Source organism: Pundamilia nyererei, unplaced genomic scaffold, assembly GCF_000239375.1.
Source record: "Pundamilia nyererei isolate P.nyererei 1_Seehausen unplaced genomic scaffold, PunNye1.0 scaffold00241, whole genome shotgun sequence".
NCBI classification, from domain to species: domain Eukaryota; kingdom Metazoa; phylum Chordata; class Actinopteri; order Cichliformes; family Cichlidae; genus Pundamilia; species Pundamilia nyererei.
In genome coordinates, this window is record NW_005187642.1 from 1 (window position 1) to 10,014 (window position 10,014).

A 10,014-nucleotide genomic window follows, 5' to 3' on the forward strand; every position below is an offset into this window, starting at 1 on the left:
TGAGAGAAGAAGAGGCAGCTGTGCAGCAAAGACACAGAATAACTCCAGCTTTGTGTCTTTTTTTATTGTAGCTGAAGTACCCAAAGTGTCGGCTGTAGCCCCTGGGTGGGGTCACGTAATAATAGAAATTCTGTTTGAAATTACTTACAAGTTTGCACAGATACATGTTTAAATAAATGTATTTTATTTATATAAAAAGTGAGTTAAAAATTAAAAAAATGGAGATGGTTAAGATTGTGATGTTTCTCTTTACTCTGACCTACATTTACTGCTCTTGTAGTAAAATATGTGTCTCAATGATTAGACTTAACACTTTGCACATGACTCGGTAGCATTAGCGCTTTATACCGACCAGCCTGTGTTGTTTGCTTTTTGAATAAAATTTTCAAGGAAAAGCATCAGTCTCTCTTGTATTGATTGCAGATTGGGTAGGTCCTTGCAGATTCTCTGGTTTTTAAGTGGACTTTTTATGTTTTAAAAATGGAGTTCATCATTTGGTTTTCTCTTACATATTTACACTGACCTGCTTACTATTGCTCAGGTTATCTGTTGGAAAAATCTGCTAATAGACTGGTTGTCTTTTAAAAGATCCTGGGAACTTCTGCAACTTCATGTAACGGTAAAAAGTGTGACAACCAACCCCAGTCTACTCCATACAAATGTGTTTTTTTTAAAGATATGTAATTAATTAATTATTGGGATGTTTTTACTTTATTTTTTTAATGCACAAGAGTCCATGAAATGCTTTTAGCTAATGCAGCATTACATGTCATTATTAAGAACCAAAATGCAGGTGAATAATATAACAATGGGTAGTCTGCTAGAGATTCAATAAAATAAGACAGGCGCACACATTTATAGCTTGGTATGTGAACGCAGAACAAAGAGGAAGTGGCACCTACCTGGCAAACTAGAAAGAATGAGTCTTGTTAAGGATAACCTTTTGCTCAGGGGGAAATTAGTATTTTATGACAGCACCCAATCCAAAATGCCTTCTGGGATGTTTATTCAAACTGTGGTGTATTTACCACAGAATATAAAAATCTCCTATATTCTTCGAAATCAAAAAGTCCAGGTTACAACTCACAAATAAAAAATTAAAAACTAAATAAGTCAACATGTATAAAGACAATAAAAAGTTCAAAATCGAATCTTACCCAACCCAGCACTGCTGGATGAGCGCATGAACAGCAGGCATGCAACTTGAATAGCTCTAATGTATTTCTACTTGATCTAAGTAGGTCTAGGTCATGCTATTTTCAGTTTTGGCTGTATTTTGTTGGAAAACATTGTTCTTTTCACTTCATACTAATTATTTGAGCTTTCCTTACTTGTTATTTTGCAGATAAACTGCATTGTCATACATACAGCGACGCAGGGATATATAATCATTTAAACTCATCAAAAGCAAACAGCAACAGCAAATTCAAAAGCACATGAGCCACGCATCCGAGTCCCAGTTATATATAGTTTAGCATTTTAAAACCTTTCTCTTTTGATAAACATGGTGGTGATTTTAGTTTGTAGCAGGAGCTAAAGCTTGGCTGAAGCAGACAGTGAGACTGGAAAAGAAAAAAAAAATCAAGACGTTGCAGTGATCCAGGGAAAGTAAACCTGAATGAAACGCTCTGGTGGGATCCTAAGTGAGCTGTGCATAAATAAATCCCTGTAAACCTCAACAGACTGGCCCTTTTTTAAATCCATGCTTGACTGCAAGCGTTTATTTAACACGTTCCCGTCTGCTTAAATAAAGTTGGGTTTTTTTGTTTATTATTCGGCCTGTCATTGCTCACAGTTGAGGTAAAGACGGTTAATGAGATACCGACTGTTATTTGTCCGCGAGGAAGTAGCTAATCCCCTGCTGACCTCTCTGTGCTGCAGACCGTGCGGAAGCGCTGCTCGGTGTAGCACCTGTGAGCCGCAGGACCTCCGTATCTGGCATCCATTAATTTAGCTTTTTAGTTTTAGGATGGAGGAGCTGAGGTGCAGCTCCCCTGTGCTTAAGTTGGACCTGAACAACTTCGACTCTCCCGGAGCAGAGAGCAACCGACATGCCTTAACGAACCCTCGATCGCTTGAGTCTTGCGCTCGGCTGGGTGTAAAACCGGTTCAGCTTTTAATTAAATCTCTAAACGACTTCATTGCTGAGCGACAGGACACGCCGTTTGAGACAATGAGAGTCGTGCATGAATCTTATGAAAAGGAGAGGCTGAAGACTTTACAAAAGTGCGGCCAGGAACGGCGGAGGATTATCCAGGCGGCCGGGGACAGGCGGCCATGCAGCAGTAAAGCCTCAGGCTTGGAGGTGTTGCCTGACACCAGACTGGAAGAGCGCTCAACAGAAATGCCCTATGCAGATCTCTGCTCTGAAGAGAAGGCTGTTAGCAGGTCCTCCTGCTCTGCTCCTAGTAAAAAAGATCCAGAGAGGAGCACATTGTGCAGCTTCAACCTGGGAGACCTCATACACTCCCCAGCTACCGAGAAGAAGCTGAAGAGGCTCACCAAGAGCATCCAAAAGCAGATGTGTGTCACAGTATCGGAGAGAGACCAGAAGATAGCTGCTCTGATGCTGGTGAAGCATGAGGAGGAACAGGCTCGTTTGAAGCTCAGCCAGCAGGAGGAATGGGAGCGACAGGAGGCCCGCAGGCAGGAGGAGGCCCAGCAAGTTCAGGCAGAAAAAAAGAGGAGGAAGAAGCTGAAGCGGAGTATGAAACGCTGGAACGAGGAGCTGGAGGCCCGCAGGAGGCTGAGGGAGCATCGAGAAAAAGAGAAAGCAGAACAGCTTAAGCAGGAGGTGCTGCTGCAAGAAGACCGATGGAGAAGGCTAAAAGAGGAGGTGGAAGTGTACCGCAGGGCAAAGATGGAGGGTACACAGAAGGAGGCGGAAGAGCGCAAACGCTACCAGGAGAAGCTGCTGACCGAGAAGGAGGAGGCGGGGAAGAGGGAGCGAGAGAGGGAGAGACAGGTGGCAGCGGAGAAGGAGGAGAAGGTCCTGAGGAGCAAGATGCTGAAGGAGAAGGGGGAGCGGAAGAGGCTGCAGGAGGAAAACCATAAAGAGCTGCTGAGACACATCTTGCTGAAACACCAAGTTGAGCTGCAGGGGGAGGAAGAGGAGGCGCAGAGGAGGAGCACACTGGAGAAGAAGTTGCAGCACTCCTGCCAAAGGCGTGCCAAGTCTGTAGAGGCACGACTCGAAGAGCTTCGGGAGCGGGCTGCCCGGGAGGAGGAGATGAGTCAAAGAGTGCAGCTGAGGGCCGAGCTGCAGAGCGTCCAGCAGCTCACACACAAGCAGATCCTGGTCCAGCTGAGCCAGAGACGCATGGAGAGAGCCGCCCTGCACGCCTCAGCGCAGCACAGGCGCAGAGCTCAGAAAACCCGGCAGAACAACAAACACAGGCAGCTCTGCCACCAGAGGCTCAGAGAGGAACTACAGAGAGAGGAGGAGGCGGCGAGGAGAGTCAGAGAGAGCCGCATTTCCACAAAGGAGCAGAAGAGGGAGCGGCTGAGAAGGCAGCGAGAGCAGATACAGGAGGAGGCACAGAGGCTGGCTCAGGCCTCCTTTCACATGAGGGAGAGAGTGAGGCAGCAGACGCACAGCCGGACCTTTGATCAGATGGCGCTTGAGGCTCAGCTGACTGCGTCTTTAAACCGCATGAATCTGTGAACTCTATTCAGACTCTGTTTTGCACCTGTACACTCACCCAGAGCTGCTTAGAAAAGGATCTGCAGTCAAATAATAGCTCCAGAGACTTGCAGAAATACTGAGACACATCACTGTTCTCTGCACTTTGAATGTAAATGAATTTAAATTCATTATAAATGGTCCCCGAGATGCAAGGGCCCTTGAACATCATATCAGAGCTGTTCTTAAAAATCATTTTTGGCCATTGTAATGACAGACACATGAACATTTGGTGATTTTAATAATCCAAAAAGTCAACTTTTTATTTGATAGAGTGCAGTAGCTGGGATACAGTTTCAAAGACTTCCAAACGGTTTCATTTCATTTTATTTAGTTGAGGTTAACTGCTTAGATCAGCAAGACCTCTGAGTGACCTCCTGTCAGGGTAAACTTTACAGGCACCATTATTTCCTCAACCATTTGTGTTCAGTACTTCACAGCAGTGTATTCATTTATATTTGACCCCTGGCTAGTTCTTAAGCCTGAGATGAGATTGATTGTGTAGCAACACATTATATGCAACCCACATTCAACTAGTGACAACAAATATAACCATCCGGCACTTAAAGATTGATGGCTAGAGCGTTTAGCTGTTAGTAGACTGCAAATAAGAGGGGAGGGGATAGTCTGCAGAGGTTGGAAAGGAATCAAAGTGCAGTCCTACTGCAATGCTCTGAATGAGCTATGAGGACACGAGGCAAGAGTTAATGTTTGCTAGACCACGGGGTTGCCTGTTTTCCTGTTAGTCTGACTACCGTGTGTTATAAAATCTTTATACCACTTGAAGATTTTTATTACGTGCAAGATTCAAACAGAACAACGCTGTATCACTTTAATGCTAGGCCATAACAGATGTTTGATTTCACCATTAGCAGCGTGATCATGTGTGCCACATTTTTAATAATTACATGAACTGTAAACGGGAGCACTTCCTGTATTCAAACTGGGGTCACATGTAGGACAAATCATCAAAGAACTCCAAGGAACTCTCTTTTCAGACAATAGTAAAGAAATCTTTATTCTCATGGCATGGTGTTCAACTTAAAAACAAACAAAAAACTAAACTCCAGCAAATGAGCCCTGATCAGGGAGTTCATAAAAACACTGGATTTTATTCTAGTGGTGTTCCACCAATGGCAAGCTTCCACCGAGGGTCAGAGTGGAATTTTCCACCAGTAGGAGGAAACAGGAGTCATCAATATTTATCAGACTGAAACAAAAATTAAATAAGCAACACTAGACAGCATCAACCACAGACAGTGATTTAAGGCATTCTTGAAGACAAAGTTTTTTTTTAAAAGTAGTTAAAATCCAAGTCCTCGGTTGAATCAGGGTATTTGGTAGCCTGTCATTTATAAACCCAAAAACCTTCCTTTTGGCTAATACTCCTTTGTCATGTCTTCTGTGGTCACTTCCAAAGGTTTGTAGAGCAGATCGGTTACATTTATGCAAACCTAATTGGTCTCTAACCTGTGCATGTGTTCATACATGAACTGTGTTTAGAGCTTAATGAATAAAGGACAAATTTAAGTGTAAAATATCTTAACTTCGGTTTACAATACAAAAACTATGAAATTAAAATTCAATCTCAAGATATTTAGTGTAGCTGTTAAAAGGGGAATTCTGCTCCACACGTTAAACATAAGTAAACAAGCTTTAGGTCAGTCGATGCAGCAATGTACAGCGTTGTGTGACGAAAACAAAAAAAAAAAATCAAGTATAAAGTAAATAAATAAGCCATTATAAAACCAGAAGACATTTCACGTGTTTCAATATTTCACATGTTGCACACACTAAAGGAGCTGAAAGAAAGAAAGTAAAGGTAAAAATTGCTCTAAGTGGCAGTGAGTCAGTAAAACATCTGTAACCTCCAGAATCTGCTCGATAGTTCTTGATACGTACCCCACCTGCTGCCAGGAACCCGTCTCGGTCTAACGTATCACCTAACATGAGAGTTGCTGGACCAGCTTACCGGTTGGTCTTCTCATTTGGCTGCAGTTATTATCACTTCACATTAAGAGGTTCAAACCTTTGCCCCTTTTCTGTGTTTGGATGTTCTCCGCGTGTCCCTGGTTTTGTCCCAGCCTTATTCCACACTGCACAAGCATGAATGCTGAGTCAGAGAGACGATTCTAAATTAGCGTTAGCTGCAGCTGTGAGTGCGAACAGTTGGCCCGCGCCTCTGTGATAGCAGACAGACGGTAACCTGTCCAGGCTGCCTCTCACTCGACACGATCCCCACCATAAACCAACTCAGACAAACAACATTATAAAAAAAAAAAACTTTGTAGTTTGTATTATTGCACATTTATAATCTGAAAATCCGGCCATATTTTCAAACTCTTAGCCGTAAAATATAATAATATAAAGTGTACGCCCTAGAGACATTTTCTAGGTGAGAGAGTATCGAATTATTTGGTCGTTCCTGTAAATCTATTCACCTTTCAGGATATTTAATACCTCAACATGCCTTCAGCGGACCGTGGCAACAAATGAGAACTGTTTCTGCTTCCTCTGAATGGAAACTCAATTCAGCTATGAAACTATATTAGTTACCTGATTCTTTATCACCTCCCGGAAAGCTTTTTGACACCCAAACAATAGCCTGGCACAAAGTTACACTCAAATAAGACGACCAAGGTAGACTCTGTCAAAGCCTATTTTGTCCTCCGATCATTGTGGCATACAGTACAGGTGCTCAGAGTTTTCCTTTCACCCCCTTTTAAAATAAATTGCCCTCATGTTTTCTTTTAGTCATCGTGCAGTCCGAGGGCCAGCAACATCGGAAGCCCCACACCGATGATGAGGGTGAGGCTCTCCAGGAGCCCCAAGTGTCTCTGCTGGTGGGCTTCGGCTCCAGACTGCTGCTCTGAGTCCAAGGGCAGCTCATCAGTCCTGCTGCTCCTGATCTCAGGGAGAACATGCACCGTGGCCACATAGAGAAACGTCCCCGCTGAGAAGAGCATTCCCACTCCTGTTGCACTGAGCTGATTCTCAGATGAGCTTCCAGACTGCAGACACAGCACACATCAAGTTAAATAACTCAGACCCAGCAACCGTCTAGTCACTGGGATTTAATGCATCTCCTTTCAAGCAGACACGACAGTCAGATTGTGCTTTCTTACTGCATATAATATGAAGTAAGTGGCAATAGCAACTATAGGCGCTGCAGCTGAAAAGGCCAGTAAGTGTCCCTGAATGAACTTCTTCTCGAGGCCTCCATGCATCAGAAAGGAGACCAAGCCAAAAGCGGCGGGCGCCTAAACAGGAGACGGGAAAGACGGTCAATGGCATCGTGCTCGTCACCCAGACATCTGTTCATTTCAATGAGACGTTCTCTCACCTTGTGCAGAATCACAGCAAAAAACACTACAACTTGTACTGTCACTTGACCTGTAGCCACAGCAGCACCCAGAGCAAATCCATCAGCTAAAAGCAAACAAAGAGATTATTACTGTGATGGTACAGCTACTTCTTTTATGTGGATTTGTATAGGTCTCCGGTCTTTAAGATCTGCATCATGGATGATTGTTGTTTGATTTGTGACTGCTGTCAAGCTTGGTTGTCCCCGTTTAAATAACTGTAAAGTTAGATCCTGCAGGCTGTGCTGCAGAATCACATGCTGAGTCACACGGGGGGCATAAGGAACGTTTCCTTATAAACTTTCCACCCCTGTGACCTCGAAGCCAGTGAAACAGTGCGTCTCAAGCAAAAGCAAGAGAATAAATATGCAGAGGAGAGGTTTGGCTGTGTCACGTACCTGCAGCGTGAATAACCAGACCCAACGTGGCTGTGAAGTGGACGCTGTTGGACAAACAAGTCGTCTGGTCTGAAATTAGACATCGCACACGCTGAGGTGGTTAACAAATCTGTGGAGGCAACACTCTGCAATGTAAAGCTGGCGTGAGAGTTCTGATAACTTGCCGCGTGTGGAAAGGTAGCTTCCTATCTGATCGACGACAAACATGAAGGTGAACCCGAGCGTCAAAGCCACCCCAATGAGGAACCGAGGTGGGCCTCTCTCTGCCACGGTCCCATTTTCTTTACTGGAATTTAGACCGGATGACACATCAGAGGATGACGCTGGAGACGGAAGATGAAGAACAGAAAGAGCTTTTGATGAGCTTGTTTTTGTTGTTTTTACAGAGAGCAGCTTTTTCATCTCCCACCTGCCTCATCAATCATCTGGAGGCTACAATCACAACACATGCAAATTTGGTGGGTTAGCACACCCACATAAACACAAAGCTTGCACAGCAACCATTCTGCTTCGTTGTCATGTGCATGTTTGAGCTTTCCTGCTCACCTTTCCACGAGTCTTCCAGCAAACCCACTCCCTCTGGGATGGTGATGGCCAGCGCTGTCCCACACAGCAGACCTGCCCCCAGGATGGAAACGAACTGCAGGCTTTTCTAGGGTTAAGACACGTGATTTCAGCAGATGACTGAGATTCCCCTCACAAGTTCTAGTTGTTCAGCAAGTTTCCAAAACAACAGCCTTGCACATTATGAGGGCACGACAAATAAGACAAGATGAAGTAGATCCAGACAGTCCACTATAAACAAAGACTGTGGGAAATCACTTACCTCAGACAGTCTGAACAACAGTGGGATGAACCCGAGGAGAAAAGAGCCTACAAACATCGCCACAGATATAAATGTAATAATCAGCCCTCCGTCCATGGCGACGACTTCTTCCTAACACAAGTATTTACCCGGTTCGCCCCTTTGCTTTCATTTCAGCGTTAGCTCCTACTGAGATCCGGGACGGTGTGCGTTCTCATTGGGTCGCTGGAGTTTAATCTCTACCATCAGACAACACCAGAATGCTGTTCTGCCTTTCCACGTCGCACCGCCGTGGCCGCCCCCTCGTTTGCTACACAGCTGCTTCCCAAGCAGCAGCACCAAGTGTCCGACAGCGAGAACTGCAACCTGAGTGGAAGCAAAACTCCATTCCTCTGTGCCCCAGTTAAACATAACCCAGGCCGGTTTTGACAGGGTGGGTTAAAAGGTATTTTCTGGAGAGGTTTTACGCGCCCATCCTACACTGTAGGACAACAAAGGCGTTAATTGCATCTTTTAGGGCTTCGATTGCGTAATTGTTCACCACCTGTTTTCAGTTTGGAGTAAAATCTCAATCTCAACAAAGTACTCCCAGACCACACTAAGTGGACACTATAAAGAGCACAGTGAGTGTGTTAAAGACGAATTCCTTCACAACGCGAGGCTCATGATGGAAGAAGAGGGAGTGTAGGTCACTGGCAGGACAGGTTACATAAGAAGTCGATACGCTCCTTTTTGCATACCACTAATATAGTTTAGTACGTAAGTAAAGTTTATTTTAATAGCAATTGACATAAAAGTTACAAAACACTGTGCAACAATTAAAACAAGCTATCAAAAGAGAGTAAAACAAAAGAGAAAACGTATAGAGGGCCACAAGTGCCAAAATAAATTAAATTACATACAAATTAAAGAATTAAATTTCATTTATTCATTGAAATTGGAAATAATTCTTATAAATGAAATGAACAGATGTTTAATTATTTAAATATTTATTCATTTTCAATTTAAATTAATTCACTACACATTTAATTAATATGTTATTTTCTGTATTGGCCTGCCATACAGTTCAAAAGTGAGAAACAGATTGAGACAGAAAGGTGCTTTAGTTTGAGTGTTTGAGAAATGGCTGAATAACCATCTCTGGGGTTTACAGAAAATGGTCAGAAAACGAGAAGTGAGCAGCAGTTCTCTAAATGAAAATGTTTTGTTGATGTCTGAGGTCAAAAGGAGAATGACCAGGCTGCTTCGAGCTGACAGGAAAGCAGTAGCAGCTAAAATAACCACACGTTACAGCAAGCACAAGACCAAAGTGGGCGTCACTTCTGTCGGCTAAGAACAGGAAACTGAGGCTACAGTTTGCACAGGCTCACCAAAATTGGACAATAAAAGAAGGAAAAAAAAAAAAAAAAAGTTGCCCGCTGGCGAGTCTTGATTTCTGCTGAAACATTTGGATGGTAGAGTTAGAATTTGGCATAAACAACGTGAATGCATGGACCCATCCCGTCTCATATCAAAGGCTCAGAGGTGGTGGAGGTGTATTTTTTTGAGCACACTCTGGTACCAACTAATCCATTTAAACAGCACTATCACGTCAACACGGACCAAAACCTTTGAGTAATGTTTCCAGCACCTTGCCGAATCTGTGCTACGAAGGTTTAAAGCAATTCTGAAGGCAAAAGGGGGTCCAACCCAGTACCAGTGAGGTATAACTAATGAAGCTGCTGCTAATTGACCAAATAAACCTGCAACAGCAAAACCCCGATTGTA

The 10,014-nt window shown here is 43.7% G+C and overlaps 2 protein-coding genes across 2 annotated transcripts; one reads left to right on the top strand and one right to left on the bottom strand.

Annotated features, from left to right (window-relative positions):
- The first annotated feature begins 2,028 nt into the window (after positions 1-2,028).
- Positions 2,029-4,035, top strand: LOC102210188 (coiled-coil domain-containing protein 177). Its single transcript, XM_005749347.2, has one exon. It carries the CDS (start codon positions 2,174-2,176, stop codon positions 3,662-3,664), a length of 1,491 nt encoding a protein of 496 aa, XP_005749404.2. The 5' UTR covers positions 2,029-2,173; the 3' UTR covers positions 3,665-4,035.
- A 1,129-nt stretch (positions 4,036-5,164) lies between these two features.
- LOC102201490 (zinc transporter ZIP9) lies at positions 5,165-8,540 on the bottom strand. The gene is made up of 7 exons (XM_005749313.1): positions 8,269-8,540; positions 7,989-8,094; positions 7,607-7,765; positions 7,443-7,511; positions 7,026-7,111; positions 6,808-6,942; positions 5,165-6,693 (listed from the first exon to the last, which is right to left on the bottom strand). Exons 1-7 carry the CDS (start codon positions 8,362-8,364, stop codon positions 6,433-6,435), a joined length of 912 nt encoding a protein of 303 aa, XP_005749370.1. The 5' UTR covers positions 8,365-8,540; the 3' UTR covers positions 5,165-6,432.
- Between the last annotated feature and the right edge of the window lie 1,474 nt (positions 8,541-10,014).

Bases quoted from the DNA above. Each gene is read 5' to 3' on its own strand.
- LOC102201490 (XM_005749313.1), bottom strand. From the start codon at position 8,364: ATGGACGGAGGGCTGATTATTACATTTATATCTGTGGCGATGTTTGTA. The intron at 7,766-7,988 runs GTGAGCAGGAAA...TTCCGTCTCCAG, and splicing joins GCTGGAAGACTCGTGGAAAG to CGTCATCCTCTGATGTGTCA. The intron at 7,112-7,442 runs GTACGTGACACA...GTTTGCTTTTAG, and splicing joins TCTGGTTATTCACGCTGCAG to CTGATGGATTTGCTCTGGGT.
- LOC102210188 (XM_005749347.2), top strand. From the start codon at position 2,174: ATGAGAGTCGTGCATGAATCTTATGAAAAGGAGAGGCTGAAGACTTTA.